The 19,949-nt window shown below is 61.3% G+C and overlaps 2 protein-coding genes across 3 annotated transcripts in view; one reads left to right on the forward strand and one right to left on the reverse strand.

Moving 5' to 3' along the window:
- LOC117650100 (centaurin-gamma-1A-like) overlaps nucleotides 1-19,949 on the reverse strand; it is a 96,182-nt gene that overhangs the window by 30,003 nt on the left and 46,230 nt on the right. The gene's annotated exons all lie outside the window — the stretch shown is intronic.
- LOC117650106 (choline-phosphate cytidylyltransferase A-like) lies at nucleotides 9,336-15,661 on the forward strand. Of its 2 annotated transcripts, none has more exons than XM_034393419.1 (9): nucleotides 9,336-9,438; nucleotides 11,056-11,167; nucleotides 11,653-11,761; nucleotides 12,666-12,782; nucleotides 13,140-13,291; nucleotides 13,981-14,202; nucleotides 14,308-14,475; nucleotides 14,703-14,824; nucleotides 15,282-15,661. In XM_034393419.1, exons 2-9 carry the CDS (start codon nucleotides 11,084-11,086, stop codon nucleotides 15,496-15,498), a joined length of 1,191 nt encoding a protein of 396 aa, XP_034249310.1. In that variant the 5' UTR covers nucleotides 9,336-9,438; nucleotides 11,056-11,083; the 3' UTR covers nucleotides 15,499-15,661. The 2 variants fall into 2 exon arrangements, with proteins under 2 accessions (XP_034249310.1, XP_034249311.1); XM_034393420.1 differs by having other exon boundaries at nucleotides 9,371-9,556.

Raw genomic sequence — 19,949 nt, forward strand, 5'->3', positions numbered from 1 at the left:
GGCGGCGGGGGGTGCGGAGCGCGGAGCGGACACATCGAGAAAGGAGCACTCAATTCTACTTTCGTAACAACGAGGGGCTTGGCTGGGCTTGGCCGCGGCCGCCGCGCCGCCTCGAGCCTACACCGGTAATTTCCACCCCCCGCCCCATCAAGGGGGTGCCGCCGTGCCGCCCTCGGACGCATGCAACCCCCGCCGCGGCCGCAGCCCGCAGTCGCGAATATGGCATTAGCGGCGCCTGCCCGCCGTCGCGCCCCGCCGCGCCCGCCGCCCCGCCCGCCCCGCCCCGCCCCGCCCCGCCCCGCCCCGCCCCGCCCGCCCGCCCCGCCCCGCCCCGCCCCGCCCCGCCCCGCCGCGCCAGCGCCCCGCCACTACGACCACGCCGCCATAAAGACACGCCAAGTGCCGGCGGCGCTGGAGGGGGCCTCGAAGCCTCGCAGCCGCGAGCGACGGTCGCGCGGAACCCTCGCGGGGCGCGCGGCGGCGGGGGTCCCAAGTCCCCGGAGGACCTCCTGGAAGTGCGTGTGCGCCACGTCGAGAAAAAACCAACGCGAGAAACCCGCTTCGTGGTGAAGCAGCGCGTTGTCTTGGCCGTCGCCTCGTGGTGCGCGCGGCACCCTCTGCCGCCGGGCGGCCGTCCACACCCTGGGGGACCCTTGACCTGTCGGAGCCCCCCTGGGTGCACCCCACACCCCCCGGGAGCCCTCCAGTTGAAACTTGGCGGTCGCGTGGTGCCGCGTGGCCGCGTGGCCGGGGAACGGGGAACGGGGAAGGGGGCGACTTCGCACTGACTTGGGTCTTGGCGGACCCTTCTTACGGCCACCTGCCGCCGCTCCCAACGCCCCCGCACGCCGCCCCCCAAGCCCCAGGGGGACCCCGGAGAGACAGAGAGAAAGGGGGAGGGGGAGGGTCCACCAAACATATTGAATTATTAGCGCGGAGACAGAGGGCGCTGTTAGCGGAGCCGAGCCAGCACCCGGAGTAATTAACAACCGAGGAAATAAGAATTACCAGCGTAGAGCCCGGAGAGGGGGAGGGGGGGAGGGGGAGAGGGACGGAGAAGGGGAAGGGGGTTGCTTTTACGCCAACACGACGGCGCCGTCGAGGGCGTCCGAGCGGCGATAGAGCGCCAACTCGGCGAAATCCACCACGGACGGCCCGCTGCCCACCCTCGCCGCCCTGTCCCTGTCCGGCGTGGGCGGCGACGTCCCGGACGATTTGTCAAACGTCGTCCTACCTTGTTGTCGTCCAGCCACTACGCTATCGACCGGCCCGGGCACGAGGAGGCCGCCTGCGGACTGATTCCGAGAGTCGCTCTGTCTCTCTCGCACCTATTCGGGACGCCCCACGAGTGCGAGAGAGACAGAGCGATGAAAACGACTCTCGGAATCAGTCTGCAGCTCACCTGTCTCCTCGAGGGCCGAGTCATCGCGGCCAGCGGGGCCCCCGCAGCCCCTCGAGCAGCCCCCACCCCACACCCCCGCAGCTCCCCCGCAGCCCGCTCAGCCAGCCCACACAACCCCAGCAACCCCCGCCCCGCCAGCCCCCGCATCAGGCATTCGCTGACCCATGCAATTTTGATGCCCTCCACCTTTTGTGCGGTGAGCACCGTCGAGTACGTACGTATACGCCCACGGCGACCCCCCCCCCCCCCTTTTCCTTCCCTTCCTCGTTTTACACACTAGCAACAACCCTTAAACCGGATCGCGCCGCCGGGGCCGTGGGGGCGTTCCGCGGGGGTGTACCTGCAGCAAGCGGGGCGGCGGCAACCCCTTTACGGCTGGAAGGACTCCCCCCCCCTCTCTCTCTCTCTCTCTCTCTCTCTCTCTCTCTCTCTCTCTCTCTCCTCCCCCGCACAAAAGGGCGGCGGTCAAGCAATACATCCCGGGCGCCGGGATTAGGGGGCATCGCAATTTGCCGGCCGGCAGGGCGATTCCGAGTCGTCGCTCTGTCTCTGTCGCACCTATACGGGACGTCCCATGGGTGCGAGAGAGACGGAGCGACGGACATGACTTCGGCCTGCGGGACGGCGCTAACCGTCCGGGGGTCAGGGTGTTGGGGGGAAGGGGGCTGAAGCTCGGGCTGGGCTGAAGAGCTTGGACCGCATGGACCCCGGTGTGGTCGGCGGATACTCCAAACTCTTGTACGCGCCGAGTTTCGATCCCCGACGGGCACGGGCAGGCTTTGGCTTTCCGAAGTCCCCGAGAGCCTTAATGGGGGAATTACTTATTCCCGAAGGGGTCCACTCTGTCCCTGCAGCGGCCGTGTTCCGTCGCCCCCGCACACCACAACGTCGACGAGGGTGAGGGCGACGACGAGGAAGACGACGACGACGAGGAAAGACGACGACGACGAAGACGAGGAAGACGATGAGCAAGACGATGAGGACGACGACAAGGACCACGACAAGGAGCACGACGAGGAAGGCGACGAGGACGGCGATGAGGACGGCGACGAGGACGACGATGAGGACGGCGATGAGGACGACGATGAGGACGGCGATGAGGACGGCGACGAGGACGGCGATGAGAACGATGACGACGACGACACGACCACCACCAGGAACACGTCGATGTTGCTGCCGCCGCTGCGGGGCGACCTCCCTGCAGCATCCAGCAGAGTCCGAGACTTGTCGCCAACAACAACAGCAGCAGCCACAACAACAGTGCGGGTGGCGACATGTGCGGCGGGCTGCCTACGTCTAAGTGGAGCGCGCGCGGTGCCACGGTGCCATAAATGTAAGATACGGCGCCGCAGTGCCCAGGCAGTGCCAGACCGCCAGACGGTGCAGCGCCGTTCAACTACACCGCCATACAGTGTGGCGTCGTCAGCGCCGCCGCGCCAAAAAATTGGGCCGGAACAACAACACCACTGCCGCCGCCTCCGCCCCCGGCAGCACACGCGCTCGCCGTGACGAAGATGGAGGGCATGACGGGGGCGGCCGACGGGCTCGGCACCGAGGTGAGGGATCACGCCTGCAGACTGATTCCGGGAGTCGTTCTCGTCGCTCTGCCTCTCTCGCGCACTCGTGAGGCGTCCCGCGTGGATGCGAGAGAGACAGCGACGCAAACGACTCTCGGAATCAGTCTGCAGGCAGGCGCTGCCGCCGCGCCATGTACTCGGACAGGATGGAGGAGGCTGGAGCACTCGGCGCAGAGCGCTCTCAGACACACGGGCCCTCCAGCAGCGCTCTCGGGAGTACAGCGCACCCCCCTGGCCCTGGCCCCCTCTCGCCGCCAGTGTACATGCGGGGGGAAATCTTAACGAGGGAATAACGCGAGTCGCGTGCTGCACAGTGTACTCCCCCGCCATCACCTGCCAGCGCTGCTGCCAGCGAGCACTCCACACAACAGCCCCCCGTCATATCGCGAGCGCGCGCGCAGCTCACTCACACACACACACACACACACACACACACACACACACACACACACACATACACAACACACACACGTACGTCAGTGACGGCAAACTCCACACCTCACACCTATCACGACCGCGGAAAGCTACGCGTGCGCCACGGCCAGTGCCCCTCGCGTCGGTCGCTCCCACTGACCACTGACAAGCAAAACAACAACGCCGCGTTTTGAAAACACGCTTTCGGACAAACGGAGAGTAGTCCAGCCAGAGTCGTACAGTAACTCTCAGAAATACGGCGGTGTGCGGCCGCTTCTTCTTCTCCGAGGCCTCGGGGTTTTGCAACAACGTGATAAGGAAGGCCTTTCTTTTTACGGGCGCCGGGAAAAGTAAAACGGGGGAACGGGAACGGAAGTTTTGAAACTGGAAAAAGAAAATGAAGAGAAATAAGAAAAGACGCGGCCGGAGCAGAGGAAGGCGCGCGCCACGCCGCGTTGCCGCCGTCGCGAATTGTTCCGGCTCAGCTGCGGATTCGGGAACGTCCTTCATCGCCCGCGGCCGGTTTGCGTCGCTCCGTCTCTCTCGCACTCGCAGGGAGGTGACGCGCCCGGCAGGGCGTGCGAGAGAGACGGACTAACCGCATTTGCTTCCCAATCACACGGCTAGGCTGCCGCCATTCGCCGCCGTTCGCACATTCGTCGATTCATTTCGCCCGCCGCGTTACTTCCGGTGGCGTGCCCCCCTCCCCCCTGCAGACCGATTCCGAGAGCGTCTCCGTCGCTCTGTCTCTCTCGCACTCATGAGGCGTGCCGTATAGGTGCGAGAGAGACAGAGCGACGAAAACGACTCTCAGTAGTGTGCTTGCTGCCTGCCAGCTGGGGCTTGCCGACGGCTTGCCGCCAGCTCGGGCTTGCCGCCTGATTCGCGGCGCCACTCGACCGCGAAGGGGAAAAGAACGAGGAAAATGAAAGAAAACAAAGCAGGGGAAACCGGAACGCGTTTATTAAAAGCGGATAACGAGAATGATTCGGCGCTGGCCGCTGCTTTTCTGCGGTGAGCGAAACGCGGTTCAGTCCACCTGTCTCTCTCGCACCTACAGAGATAAGCCCCACGAGCGCGAGAGAGACAGATCCCTCCCGCTCGGGTTCAGCCTGCAGGCTGATTCCGAGAGTCGTTTTCGTCGTTCTGTCTCTCTCGCACTCATGGGGCGCCCGGTATGGGTGCGAGAGAGACAGCGATGAAACCGACTCTCGGAATCAGCTTGCTGGGGGGTTAGCGAGGAGGGGCACGGCGGGGCAATCCGTCTCGACGACCGCGTCGCCATGGCAACCGGAAAATGCGAGTCTAGTAGAGGGAAAGCGAAGGAAAACGAGGGAAGGCGAAGGAAAGCAGCATGGAAAGCAGCGCGCCCCGCCTCGCCGAGCAGAATTCCCTGCGGCCCTTGAAGGGCCCAAGCAGCCTGGCCGGCGGGGCCCGCAGGGCCCCAAGGGAGCGGATGTACCACATTGGGTAATGAGGTAAAGGGACCGGAAATGGGGACCGAGGGACGACGCCGAAGGCCGCCCCGCCGCCGAGGCCCTCCACGGCGTCCTCGCTGCGTCCGCCCTCCACGGTGAACCGATGGTGAACTCGCGGTGAACTCGCGGTGAACTCGCGGTGAACCGACGGTGAACTCACGGTGAGCCGACCACCCACAGTGGGTCAGAAGACCGGTGGAGGTGGTCAATCTCAGACGCGTTTTGAGCTCCAGAGTCGCTAAATGGGACTGGAACCGAGCGTGTGACCCCACCAATGGATTTGCTCTCTGAACGAGGAATCCATTGGTGGGGTCACACGCTAGGTTCGAGTCCTGTGTAGCGACTCTGGAGCTCAAAACGCGTCTACAGTTTTGGCCGCCCCCGCCGGTCCTCTGGCGCACTGTGCGACGGTGAACCGGGCGTAAGTAACCTCGACCAGGACACTCACCCGCCGAAGTGTGTGTCTGTACCAAACTGGGGAGATTTGGCAACGTGGGGTCGGGACACTCACCTGAAAAGAAAGAGGAGGCAACCGTTAAGAACAAGTCCAAGCGAGAACTGTCATAAATTGGTTTGGAGCAGACAGCCTGCTGTACAAGCGTGCTCACACACACACACAAACACACAAACACACACACACACACACAAAAGCGCGCGCGCCGACGCGCGTACACACACACACAGAGACGCGCGTACACACGCGGCCGCCAGGGGGCAGTGGCCACGGCGGCGCCCGGGTTAAAATGGCCCAGGCTCGCGCGGTGCTGCGCGTCGAGTCAGAGTCTGGGTCTGGCCAGTGTGCCCCCAGGACTCGCCGTTGAATGGGCGGCCGATTATCTGGCGGGCGTAGTGGCCGTGTGGCGGCCCTGGACGACTTTCCCAGCAGTGTAGGCGTGATTTTGTCGCCGCCGTCCAGGGTCGCCCCCTCGGTTTCGAGGCTGTAAATGTGTTTATTGTGTTTATAGTTCCATAGTTTTTAGTCCTTAGTTTTAGCACCGAACGGCGGCCGATTCTTGGAGCTATTAAATAGCGCGCCGGCCGCCGTTCGAAAACAACCGCCCTTGTTCTGCGCCTGCACGTGCAGGGCCTCTCCGTCCCGAGGCCCCCGTCGAGCCCGTGCAGCCCCAGGGCAAGGGCACACTCGTCGTCAGCCCTCCAGCCCGTTCACACGTCGGAACGCCGGCTGGCTCCCGCGCCGCGCCGCGACCACCGCGACTCCCGCGCCGCGCTCAGTTTCTGTACCATAGTCACTTGTATCATAGTCACTTGTATCATAGTACAATAAATGTAAATTCTGTATATAAACATTTGCGTCTCGATCACTGTGCACAGCGGGCAACGTAGGAGCCCAACAATACCTACAAAGTGGTGACCCCGACGTGATCGTGAACTGTGTCCAGTGATAGTGACTCTCCGTGCCAGTGCGCTTGTGCTTTAGTGACTGAGTGCATCTGACATGTCTTCGCCAACGCCGGCGCCGCTGACCCCGCCGCCCGGGCCGTCGCCCGCTCTCCTGGTGCCCCGTTCGGGACGTCGCCGCGGCGCCCCTGCCGTCACACGAGGACCTGGCCGCCGCCCAGGCCGCCGACGCCGAGCTTCAGACTCTGCTGGCGGACACCTCGTCATCGTTCCTGAGCCTGTTCGCCGTGCCCGCGCCCGGCTCTGACACGACCGCCATCGCCATGTCCGACGTGGGCCCCGGCACGCGCCCCCGGCCCCACGTCCCGGTGCTGCTCGCTCCGCCGCTTCTCGACACACGGCACAACCTCAGTCACCCCGACGCCCGCGCCTCCGTCCGCCTCGTCCTCGACCGCTTTGTCTGGCCCTCAGTGCAGCGCAACTGCCGCACCTGGGTCCACGAGCGCCTGCTCTTCATACGCGCCAAGGTGACTCTGTTCGTTTCCCGCCCCGCCTGTCCACATGGACATCGACGGGCCGCTTCTTACTTCGCACCTGTCCACGTCGCCACCATGGGCCCCATCGCCGATGTCTCTGGGCTACCGCTACTCCCTCGACCTCTCCCGCGAGTGTCCCACCGGCCCGCGACGGTCCTGCAGAACGCCTGCGCCGTCCGCTGTCACCCGCCCTCACAGCCACGCCGACGCGCCGTGGCCTGAGGCTCTTCCGCCCGTCCTCCTTGATTTGTCCACGTTGCTGGACCGCCTCCGTCTCCATGCAGCCCGTGTCCGGCCCGTGCCCGTCTCGCGGCACTGCCAGCCTGGCACCTTCGTGTTCAAGGACCTCGCTACGGCGCCCTTCGTCTTCCTGCGGACTGACCTGGTGCGCCGCAGCCTCCAGCCCCCGTACACTGGCCCCTACGAAGTGCTCGCCCGCGACGACAAAACACTCACTTTGCGGGTGCGCGGCAAAGGGGTCCGTGTGTCCATCGACCGGGTGAAGCCGGCCTACGTGCAGGCCGACGCCGCCCCGCCCGCCTCCGGTTCGAGCCCCGACGCCGCAGTCCCTGGTTCGAGCCCGGCCGTCGCAGTCTCCGGTTCGAGCCCCGACGCCGCAGTCCCTGGTTCGGGCCCCGCTCCTGCTGGCCCGCCTGAAGCAGCCGCCCCCGCTCCCGAGGGTCTCTCCTCGGGCCCTTTTACGAGCCCTGCCGTCGCCGCCCCGCCACCCGCGGCCCTTGCTGCCGCTGGTCCCCTTCCGCGCCCCGCCCGGGACGCCCCGGGTCCGCCGCCGGACGACGCCCTGCCGGCGCAGCAGCGCCCCGCTGCTGCCGAGCCTGGGTCCAGCTCCACCGGCGACGACGCCGTCACCGCCCCCACGACGCGGTCGGGCCGCCGTGTCCGCTTCACAGACATTTTTCAAGCGGGCTTTCCCTAGCCTCCGTTCACTCCGGCTTCCCTTTCTCCGTGGGGGGGGCCTGTGGCGGCCCTGGACGACTTTCCCAGCAGTGTAGGCGTGATTTTGTCGCCGCCGTCCAGGGTCGCCCCTCGGTTTCGAGGCTGTAAATGTGTTTATTGTGTTTATAGTTCCATAGTTTTAGTCCTTAGTTTTAGCACCGAACGGCGGCCGATTCTTGGAGCTATTAAATAGCGCGCCGGCCGCCGTTCGAAAACAACGCCCTTTTTCTGCGCCTGCACGTGCAGGGCCTCTCCGTCCCGAGGCCCCCCTCGAGCCCGTGCAGCCCCAGGGCAAGGGCACACTCGTCGTCAGCCCTCCAGCCCGTTCACACGTCGGAACGCCGGCTGGCTCCCCCGCCGCGCCGCGACCACCGCGACTCCCGCGCCGCGCTCAGTTTCTGTACCATAGTCACTTGTATCATAGTCACTTGTATCATAGTACAATAAATGTAAATTCTGTATATAAACATTTGCGTCTCGATCACTGTGCACAGCGGGCAACGTAGGAGCCCAACAATACCTACAGCCGTGCGGAACCGCGCGGTTCAAAGTCCGAGGAGGCGAGGAACGGCCTCGGACTTTCAGTGGACGCGCCGCCGCGCCGCAGCATTGAACCCAGAGAGGCGGTCGGGCCGCTGGCAGCCACTGGCCACTCGTTCACCGGAACAGCAAGCGCTAATGGCGCACGGATGACGCAGGCCGGGCCGCGCTGACCCAATTGGCGACGCACGCCAGAGGAGGATAAGGAGCGCAAGTCCGACGGGGTGTCTCACGGTCTCACCGAGCGCCGCAATCAAGGCGCAACAACAACAAGACAAGGAGCCACTCCGGTATTTATCGGCTCCACTTCGCAAGGGGCGGCGGGCGCGCCAACAAAAACACTATCTGCGCCACGAGTCGCATTCCGCGGGCATCCCGAGGGGGCCGCCGTCGCCGTCATCCCAAATGCGCAGCCGGATTATTGGCTGGACCGATCGGGGCGCGGCGGGGCGAGGCGGCGGAAAACAAGAGGTTGGGACCCTGGCACCACCGCCTGCCAGTCCGCCGCCCGGCCCGCCCGGCCGGCACCCGTGGCGAGGCGGACGAGATCACGCCACAGGCCACAGCCCGCGGGCGCCCCCGCCCCACTGTAGTGTACTGCAGCCGCCACGCCGCGCCCCGCTGGGTCGCTGCATCAGCCGATGCCCGCGGTCGCTGCGCTGGTGTGAGTGTGTGCGAGCGTGTGTGTGAGAGTGTGACGTGGTGGACGCGGTCCCCACTACGTCGCCGCCACGCCGCGCCACGACGACCGCGGCCGCAGGCGGGCCAACCGGACGACGACGCGGCCGCGGCGCACGGGTACCAACCGACGGCCACCTCGGCGCGCGGCGCACGGCGGCGCACGGCGGCGCACGCAGGGCCCTGGGTACCGCGCGCGCCGCGAACCGCACGTCGCCGTCGATACGACGTTATCGGCGGCCGCGCCCCGCGGGGGCCGCGCCTCGCGGCCGCGGGTTGGCACTCCTGGCGCGCCGCGTCAACGCTTTATTTTTGGGCGGCAGCCAGCTGACGGCGGGCCGGCCTGCCTGCGGCGGCCGCTGGGACGTGGCGCGGCGCGCGGCCGACGGCGTGGCGAGGCGCGCTGCGGCCGCCGCGCTGCCTTCCGTCGCTAGAGCCGCAGCGCAGCGGCCCAGTCCGCGACAACGCGCCAGACGAACCAGTCACCATACCAGCAGGTACGGGTGCCGCGCCGCGAGCCGCGCCAGTGTGTGTGAGTGTGTGTGTGTGTGTGAGTGTGCCCGCGCGAGGAGCAAAGTGCGCCGCCATTTGAATCCGCGTTCCCTTGCCCTACAGGTGAGTTCGGGTCAGCCGGCGTCACGCCTCGCGGCCTTGCCTTACAGTGTGGTGGTACCCGCCAAGGACGCGGCGTCACGGCGGCGTCACGGCCCGCCCACCGCGCGCGTCCTCCACCGCCCTGCCACTCCGTGTCCACTCCGTCCAGTGCGCCGCGGTGGAGGCTGGCCCGGATTTCGTGGGCCCGTGTCTCTCTCGCACTCACGACGGGCCGTGCCGGAGCGGGTGCGAGAGAGACAGAGCGACGAAGGCACGGTTTACAGTGTCGCCCTGCAGGGCCAAGACTGACGCGCAGCACCGCGGCCTCGGGCCTCACCGTTTGTCCGCGTTCGCGCTTCGCGCTTCGCACCGCGCCGCGAGTCACACTTGTTGGCAAGCCGCGCCGCCCGCGCCGCCGACGCCCTGCGCACCGACTCCGAGAGTCGTTTTCGTCGCTCTGTCCCTCCCGCACCCACGGGGCGTCCCGTGCCGGTGCCAGAGGGACAGAGCCACGAAAACGACTCTCGGAGTCGGTGCTCTGCTTTGGCCCGCGCGCGCCGCGGCCGAGGAGGCCGAGACCGCGAGCCAGGTAACCAGCTGTCCGCCACCTGCAGCACGGCGCGGCGCAGCAGCAGCCTTGACGGGAATAGCAGAGCGGCACACGCAACGCGGCGCAAACGCCTTTCAGTGTCGCGTCCCTCCACCGGATTGTTCCTCGGCCGGTGCAGCGCGTCGCCACACGCGTCACACGTGTCGCGTCCGAGTGCCTCATCCCGAAGGATGTCGCTCTGTCTCTCTCGCACCTGCACGGGACGCCCCACGAGTGCGACAGAGACAGAGCGACATCCTTCGGAACGAGGCGGCGAACCGGTTGCGTCCAGTCCAGACGAGAGGCAGAGGTGACACTGCACTGCAAGCGGCCGGCGTGGTCCGCGCAGTACACCACAAAGGGCCGCTTGGCACCGCCGACGCCCACCTCGCGCCGTCGCCGTCGCACTCGCGGCGCGGCTCGGCGGCCAAAGGGCGCCGCTTTGTTCAAAGCGACGCGCTATAAATACGGCAACATTCGCGAGCGCGGTGCCCACAGTGTGCCCACGGTGTGCCCGGCGTCGGAAAGTGAAGTGGCCGCCTGGCGGTCAGGCCGTCCAGACGGCCGGCTTGGTGGCGCCGGGAACGCGGCCGACTTACAGTGGGCTTCCCCGCCACGCGACAGTGTAGGCGCCAACGCCACGCCCCGCCCCCGAGGCCGAGACCTGCCCGACCATGCCACGCGGACTCACCCAGTCACGCCAATATCTGCCAGCGGGCTCGGCGCTTCGTCGCTCTGTCTCTCTCGCACTCGTGGGGCGTGCCGGGCGCGCCGTAGGGGTGCGAGAGAGACAGAGCGACGCGGCAGCGATCCAGATAGACGCGTATTTATCTAATCGACCGCCAAAACACACTCTCACTCAAAGGCGGCCGCCCCCTCGCCTCCCTGACGGCGTCCTGACGGCATCCTGACGGCGTGCTTGTTGTTGCAGGTCCTCCCGGTCCTCCCCGACAACAGCCATGTCGATGCGCAAGCGCGCGCGGAACGGCGATGACGTCCGGGCCAACGGCAACTCGCAGCCCTCGCAGCCCGCCCTCAAACTGGTGAGTCTCGCTCCGCGGAACGGTCCACAGTGGGCCAGAAGACCGGTGGAGGCGGTCAATGCTCTAGACGCGTTTTGGGCTCCAGAGTCACTAAATGGGACTCGAACCAGACGTGTGACCCCACCAATGGATTCCTCGTTCCGAGAGCAATCCATAGGTGGGGTCACACGTTCGGTTCGAGTCTCATATAGCGACTTTGGAGCTCAAAACGCGTCCGGTGTTTTGACCGCCGCCTCCACCGGTCTTCTGGCTCACTGTCTCTGTCTCTCTCGCACCCTAACCCGGGGAACGACCGGCCGCCCGAGTGCGAGAGAGACAGCGACGACGCGCGGGATGCTGGGCTGGGCGTCGTTATCGCGAGGGGAAGCACACTAGAAAAGCTCCCCGCGTCGATAAGCCCCACAATGAACGTGTCGCCAAGCGCCCCGCACTGTAAAAACGACTCACGTTTTCTTCACTGTTTTTGCCCCTCGATGACGTCACAGTCGTCATGCACGCTGCCGCCCTTCAGCGACGAACCCGAAGCCATCAACCGGCGGGAACAGATCGACTACAGTGTGCGCATCTCCCTGCGCGAGGCCAAGAACGGCACCGGTGAGGACAAAAACCAAAACAAAAACAAAGCCGCATGTCGACCCCTCCGAGGAAAACCATCCTGGGAGCAAGGGCACTGGGAGACGGTCCTATAACTCGCAAGGGCACTGCTGGGAAACCATCCCAAATCTCGCACAAAACCAATCAAATGAAGCGGGTCTCCGTTGGGAGCAGAGTTCCCCAGCACACGCTAAAACTTTTCTCGAACCTTCGAAGGAATACCGCCGAAAATACGGCGTGAATCGCGACAGGGGTTTGCCGTCGAAGCACGGTGCGAGGCGTACGTCACGGCTGACATAACCTAGCTCTGAGTTGCATATCCGCTTTTAACCGGGACATCCTTGGACAATTTACACAACTGACCATAAAATAAGATTCTACGTGAAATTTTACGCTGCCTTGCTAGTATATTCCGTGCCCTGTTACATAAAATCCCAATTATATTTGATTTGACGAAGGAGCGTCGAACATGGACGGCAAGCCGTTCGGCGGAAGGCCGTCGAAGCACAACGGAGCCTCATGGGCCCGGGCACTCCCACCGAGCTTCGGCGGACCTTCATCGGCCGCGTCATCGGCTTTCGGCGGCGTTCGGCGGGTGATTCCACCGAACTTAGACGCGGCGCGACAGTTGTCCGCCGAAGAAGGCTATTTACGCCGAATTTTCGGCGGGGCTTTTCGAAAAAAGTTTTAGCGTGCACCCAGAAAAGACAGGACGGCGCCCTGGCGAGTTAGGATGATCCTCTTAGTTGGGGTCGATTGATTTATTTCCTTCAGACTCGAAAACTTTCTCCGGCCAAGTCGGCAGTGACCAAGTGACCCTCCGGTGACGTCACTGCGACCACCAGTGTATGGGACGGGCGTGGCTTTCTCTCATTGTTGATCGTCCTGTTGTTGTGTTCTGCAGCCCCGCGGCCCGTCAGGGTGTTCTCGGACGGCATCTACGACCTGTTCCACCAAGGCCACGCGCGTCAGCTCATGCAGGCCAAGAACCTCTTCCCCAACGTCTACCTCATCGTCGGAGGTGAGTCCGAGGCTGAGGCTGCAGGCACACTGAGAGTCGCTCTCGTCGCTCTGTCTCTCTCGCACCTGTACGGGACGTCTCACGAGTGCGAGAGAGACAGCGACGAGAACGACTCTCTCGGAATCAGTCGGCAGGCCCAAGGCCGCCGAAGGGCCCTGGCTGCCCTGCAGCAGACCGATTCCGAAAGTCGTCGCACCGTCTCTCTCGCACCCATACGGCACGCCCCATGAGTGCGAGAGAGACAGAGCGACGAAAACGACACTCGGAATCGGCCGTCAGGCTCACGCAAGAGATAAGGGCCGAGCGGCCAATCACCTCGACCCACCCATTCACGTGTTTCCCATTGATTGTCCGCAGTGAGCGGCGACGCGCAGACACACAGTAAGAAGGGCCGGACCGTCATGACGGAGGACGAGCGCTACGAGGCGGTGCGGCACTGCCGCTACGTCGACGAGGTCGTCAAGGACCCGCCATGGATCCTCACGGACGAGTTCCTGGAGAAGAACAAGGTGAGGAACCGCTTTGTCTAACAGGGAGATCAATTTCATGATATCGGCCCCGAGAAAACCTGAAGGAAAGACTATCTTGACCGGTCAGGTTGGGTGCGCCTGTTAGGACGGTTTCCCACACGGTGCACACACTGGTGTAGCCAACGAATGTGACCTCATATTCGTTGGAGTGTGAATTTTGTCGCGTTCGTTTGAACGTGAATCGGCCGTTTAAGTAGGGTGTCACATTCATTTGAACGTGAATCAACATTCAAACGTGACATCATATTAAAACGAACGTGACAAAATTCAAACTCTAACGAATATGACTTCACATTCGTTGGGTACCAGTGCAGTGGGCCAGAAGACCGGCGCCGGCGTTTTGAGCTCTAGACGTGTTTTAGCTCCAGACTCGCTAAATGGGACTCGAACCGTACGTGTGACCCCACCAACGGATTCCTCGTTCAGAGAGCAATCGATTAGTGGGGTCACACACGTTCGGTTCGAGTCCCATCTAGCGACTCTGGAGCTCAAACGCGTCCGAGATTTCGACCGCCTCCACCTGCCTTCTGGCCCACTGTGCCACGCCCTGGTGTGTTAGGTTAAGAGGATGGTCTCCTAGCGCCCAGAAAAGCTAGCATCGTTTCCTTGAGAAGTCGATATTTCTGTCATTTTGACGTTCGACGCTGACCCCCCTCTCCCTCCCGCAGATCGACTTCGTGGCCCACGACGACATCCCCTACATGTCGGAGGACGGCACCGACCTGTACCAGCAGCTCAAGGACAGGGGCATGTTCGCGGCCACGGAGCGCACCGAGGGCGTGTCCACGTCGGACATCGTCGCCAGGATCGTCCGCGACTACGACATGTACGTCCGGAGGAACCTGGCGCGAGGCTACAGCGCCAAGGAGCTGAACCTGTCATTCATGAGGGTGAGCACCACCACACACACAGACTGCGTTTTACTCAAGTCGCCAGGTCGCCCAGAATACAACGGAAGTGGCAAATATTTACGTCTTTCTTTCTCGCGGTTGCAGGAAAAGAGACTGCGGCTGGCCAATAAAATGGACGAGCTAAAAACCAAAGGGAAACGAGTCATGGAGAACATCGGTGAGAAACGAACAGACATAATCCAGAAATGGGAGGAAAAATCAAGAGATATTATTGACACATTCCTGCACTTGTTTGGAGGGGAAGGCAGATTAGTAAGTAATGCGTCCGAGGTCGAATGGGTTGTGTAGCGAGTGTAGTGGCTAGCACCTCCCCCCACCCCGCCAAACTGCAGGTTGCCCCCGGGCAGAAAAACCCGCCCCCCCCAAACGGCTTGCCGCCATCACGGGGCGTCCCGTAAGGGTGCGAGAGAGACAGAGCGACGGAACGATATCCTTGTCCGCGCCACGCTCTCGCTCACGTCCGCGTCTCCTTCTTGCAGTCTCACATCTGGAACGAAGGAAAAGGAAGGCTGATGCAAGCCTTGTCGCCGCCGTCTAGCCCCGGCCGGCCCAACTTCGACAGCGACGAGGACGACGACGACGACCACCACTTCACCAACGGGTGAGTAGGCCTCGGCGCAGAGCATGCTCGATCCACTACCTGCTTCACAGAAAAAGGGAGCATTTGTCCCAATGGGGAACTGAACTCTTGAACGAGCTCAAGCTCTCAGACACAGATATCTCTTCTCAAAATTAAAACGTTCTAGAGTCAGAAAAAGGTTGAGGCTCAGGCACACTGGTAAAACTACAGCGCAGTTGTACGCATAGTGCATCTACGCTCGAGGACCTAACGCTCCTCTTGAAGTGCCCATGCGTCTAGATAAGAGGAAAAGAGTGCACTCTTCAAGAAGGACCTATGAACTGTACGCTTTAGGAAAGACTGCACTGCGTTGTGTGGCACTCGTACACAACAGCGTATCGACTGTGGGATTTCCTATGAAGTTACGCTGTTCTGGCAGATGATCACCCAGTGTCACCACTGTACAGCAACCGTTCTAAAACGCCTTTTTCCTCTGCAGGACCTCTTCGCCCCCGCGCAAGGCGCTGCGGCGGGACCGCAGTGCCGGCGGCAGCGGCCGGGCGGCGCGCGCGGTGCGCTCGGGCCAGCCCAGCTTCCCCTACGACCTGCCGGAGGAGTTCTCGGACGACGACGTCTCCGTCGTGGACCTGGAGCCCAGCGCGCCCAGCGCCGCCACCGCCGCCACCAAGGCCACCAGTGCGGCCGGCGCGCACTGACCCACCCACTCCCTCCTCGAAAAAGACCGAGACCCACTGTCCTGCCGCTAGCAACACACTGCTAGTGGTGGCGGCGGGGTAACGCTCATACTTTGTGATATTTATAACCACTGATTTGTTTTTAAGGACTGTCTGAATAAACTGTCATTTCATTTATTTCAAACACCGGTCCGGTCCTTTTTCTTCGCGCCTCTCCGCGCCAAAAAGCAACAAAGGAGAAAGACGACGGAGGGATTCCTAAAGCACTAACGTTTGAGATCGGCCTGCAGGCGGCAACGCAACAACCAGCGCGGTCATTGCAGCGGGTCAGTACCGCCAGATGCGGCGCCGCGATAAACCTCGACAACGCGACGCCTCCCTGGCGCCAGGAGAGAGAGAGAGAGAGAGAGAGAGAGAAAGAAAGAAGAGAGAAAGAGGAAGAGAGAAGAGAGAGAGAGAGAGAGAGAGAGAGAGAGAGAGAGAGAGAGAGAGGCGCCGATGGCGTGCGTGCAGGCATACGTGCGGCCCCCCGCTCCGGACTGGACTGGCCACCACCGCTGCTAGGACTAGGCGCACGCCCACCCCACCTTTTTGCTTCCACGAATATTGCTGCATGTTTATCGCGTGCCGACTGACGCAAGCGGAGCAGGCGAAGCAAGGCGGGACCCCGATGGCGGTTATCAGGCGCCGCGGCCAAAACAGCGGCGTCGCTCCGTCTCGCTCGCCCTCGCGGGACTTCCCCCAAGGGCGCGAGAGAGACAGAAGCGCCGTCCCGGAATCCAAGTGCAGTGTCCCTCCCCGTCGGCCCGTCGGAGAGCGAAATGATTCCACAGTGGTCGTGCGTCCGTTCGCCACGACTGCCGCTCTACTGTTTCGTTTTTTATGGCTTTTCGATGGCGAAAGCCGGCCGCCGAGGCACGATTGTTTTTCTCCCCGCGGGGTAAAAAGCCATAAAAAGCGAGTTTGAACGCCCGCCCCGCGCCCCGCCATAGGCCGTTGGCAAGGTCGTTACCGGGGCACGTGAGGAAGCGTTTCAGGTGATCGGGGATGGGCATGGGCAGTGGTGGAAGGGCGGGCCGCCTGACTGACCCTCCTGACCCCGTTGGGCGTGCGTCGTTCCCCCGCTCCGTCTCTGTTGTTTTTTTGGGTTTTCGTCGGCCCCCCGCCTTGTTTTCTGGGGTCCTGGGTTTGCCGGCCCGCCCCGCCCCCCCTGGCCTTGGAAGGCTTTCCCAGTGGGTTTCGGGAAGGGATCAGGCACGGTCCCCTCCATCCCCCTCTTAACCCCCGGGTGCTAGCCTTTTGCTTGGGCTTCTTTCTAAGTTTAGAGTTTAAGATTTAAAAGAGTTAAGAGTCTAAGAGTTAAGATTTTAATGGTTTAAGAATTACAGAGTTTAAGATTAAGAGTTTAAGATTTTTTTTTTTCTTAAAAAAAAAAAAAAGAGAAAAAAAAAAATGTTTTGCGTCCACTGATTTATAATCTGTTACTTGATTAAGGATAGACCATCGGTCCCTGACAAGCCTCAGTGCTTAGGGACAGTTTCTAGTTTTTTGGCAAAATGTGAAAGTATATGTTAAGTGTATTTTGTTTGTACCTTGTTTTCCCTTTCACATTGTAAATGTTCAATTTTTCTTTTTGACCTGTACTGCCATGGACCAAGGAATCAATAAACTGAAATTGAATTGAATTGGGCCGCCGCGCCCTCCGCGGGTCTGTCTGTCTGTCTGTCTGTCTGTCTGTCTGTCTGTCTGTCTGTTGTCTGTCTGTCTGTCTGCCCGTCTGTTGTCTGTCTGCTGTCTGCCCGCCCCCCGGCCACGTCATTTAAAGGGAACAGGGTTTTCGTCCCCCCGGGCGGCGCCCTTGGGGGGCCGCGCGCCGCGCCCTCCCCCGCTTCGGCCCCCTCCGCCCTGCCGCTGTTCCGGAGTCGTTTTCGTCGCTCTGTCTCTTTTCCCGCTTTTGGGTTGTCCTCGGGTTTTCGCGGCGTTTGGGGCGTCTGGTCGTCTGCTCTGCCGCCCTGTCCGCGCGGCTGCCTTGCCGCGCGCTGCTTCTTCTTTGGGGTCCCCCGGGCCGGCCCCCCGCTCAACGAAGGCCGGGGGTGTGCGGGGTGGGGGGCGGGCGGACGCCTCACCCGCTGGCCCCCGCCCGCCGACTGATTCCGAGAGTCGCTTTCATCGCCATGTCTCTCTCGGACTGCTCCTTGGGCGTTTCGTACTCGTGCGAGAGAGACAGAGCGACGAAAACGACTCTCGGCATCAGTCTGCAGGCTGCCAGGGGGCCGAAAGTCAGGCCAGGAAAGGAGGGCCAGCAAGAGGCTGCCAGGCATACGATCGTGTGTGGTTAGCCCGTAATGGTAATGGTAATGGCGAGGCGGGCCGCCGGCGCGCACGGCTGCATTCGGGTTGCCTGCTCGCACGGCGCTCGGGCCGCTCCGCAGCGCTCCGCCGCTCCACCCTCAAAGACCCGAGACAGCGGTGCTGCTGCACTGGAGAACTGATTGCGAGAGGCGTTGCCGTCGCTCTTGTCTCTCTCGCACCCATACGGGACGCCCCATGAGTGCGAGAGAGACAGACCCTCGGAATCAGTCTGCCGCGCTCCATTCAGCGATAGTGATTCACCATGTCCCCCATTCATCGGCGTCGCGCCGATAGCGGGCCGAGGTCCTGGCCTCTCTCTCTCTCTCTCTCTCTCTCTCTCTCTCTCTCTCTCTCTCTCTCTCTCTCTCTCCTCCATCTCTCTCTCTCCTTTTCTCCTTCTCTCTCCCTCCTCTCTTCCTTTCTCTCTCCTCTCTCTCTCTCTCTCGCGCGCGCGCGTGGCGTGGCGTGGCGTGGGGCCGCGAGAGAGACGGAGCGACCGCGCGGCTGGCAGTGCAGTGGCCGGACGACGGGACAAAGTTCAGAAGAGCGAGGCCGGGAAGGTCGCCGTCTGCAGCGCGTCTGCACCACGGCGCGTCGTAATTCGCTGCAAGTGTGCAACACCCGCTGCTGCCGAAGCGTCGCATCCGTCTCTCTCGCACCCCAACGGAACGCCGCACGAGTGCGAGAGAGACAGCGGCGACGGGATCCATTCTTCGGGCGCGGCGCTCGCGACGTGCTTCTTTTGCTCTAACTAGCATAATAGGGACTGATGACTGAAAGTGCTAAAGTAGTGCGGCGCCGCTGCCGCCGCCCCCGCCTCCTTCTTCGCGTCGCAGTCGTACAGTGGGCCGAATTCCGAGAGTCGTTTTCGTCGCTCTCTCTCTCGCACCCATGGGTCGCCCCGTACAGGTGCGGGAGGGACAGAGCGACGAAAACGACTCTCGGAATCAGTCTGCAGCGGAGTGTACTGGGACCCACAAGGACGCCGCGGCCCCGCCGTCGCCCGCGAGAGGCTGTCGCCGTGACCCTGACGGGGCGCAAGGTCCCGGCCGCGGGAAGAAACTCTCTCAAATATTTACAACACCTGTTCGAGGAGAGTAAGTTAGAAAGAGAGAGGGGCGAGAGAGGAATGGGAGAGGAGGGAAGGGGGAGAAAGAGAGAGAGAGAGAGAGAGAGAGAGAGAGAGAGTTTAGTTTTTAAAATTATTTATTGGGGGGATTTTGTTTTTAACAATTAGGGCCAGGACATGAGTTCAATTTTGTCACAAAATATGCATGCAGTATTATTGTTTTTTTTTTTAGTGTTTATGTTGTGCTGCAGTGTTTACATTTTTGTGAGCTTAGATAAAATTTTAGAATTTACAGAGTATGATATTTTTTAGTAACTAAGCAATACCGAAATATACATAACATGTTTTAGATAATTTAATAAAAGGAAGAGAAAAGATTTTGATTCTATACAAACAAAAAGACATTTTTAAGAATATGTAAAATTTACAATGACAAGTTAACACTTTAAACATTTTAGAAGATTAAAATTTACTTATTTTTACATCACAGTTTTTGGGAGGATAATAACATTTGAAAATTTTTGCTATGAAAGAAGGAGCTAACTTATTAATTTATACATCTAGAAAAAACATTTGGGAAAATGTTTTGTTAAAAAAATTTAAAGGGAAAAAAAAATATAAGTCATAGTTATGGTATAAGAAATTACAGGTGCTGATTGAGGGCTTGATTAATTAGGAAAGTCTTAGAGAATGTTTCTTCAGTTTGGGTGATCTTGGCATAAGATTGTTGGATCTTGAGTCTGAAGTCCATTCTTCTTTGGAATATTTGAAGGTAGGCAGGAGGTGGTGGTTCGGGTTTCTTTGATTCTATCCATGTATGTATAATAGATAGTACTCTTGACAAGTGATAAAATAAAGTTTGACAGTCTTGATTCGGGTTTGTACTTGGAAACCCTATTATAGCTTCTTGTAAAGAGAGGGGGGGTTTGGGGTTTCCTTTTATAGCACATATTTTCTCAGAGCATAGTTCCATAATGGAGCGGCTTCTTTGCAACGGAAGATCATATGCATTATGTTTCCTTCTTGTTGAGTGCACCATGGACAATAAAGT

This window comes from Thrips palmi, unplaced genomic scaffold, assembly GCF_012932325.1.
Source record: "Thrips palmi isolate BJ-2018 unplaced genomic scaffold, TpBJ-2018v1 HiC_scaffold_4, whole genome shotgun sequence".
NCBI classification, from domain to species: Eukaryota; Metazoa; Arthropoda; class Insecta; order Thysanoptera; family Thripidae; genus Thrips; species Thrips palmi.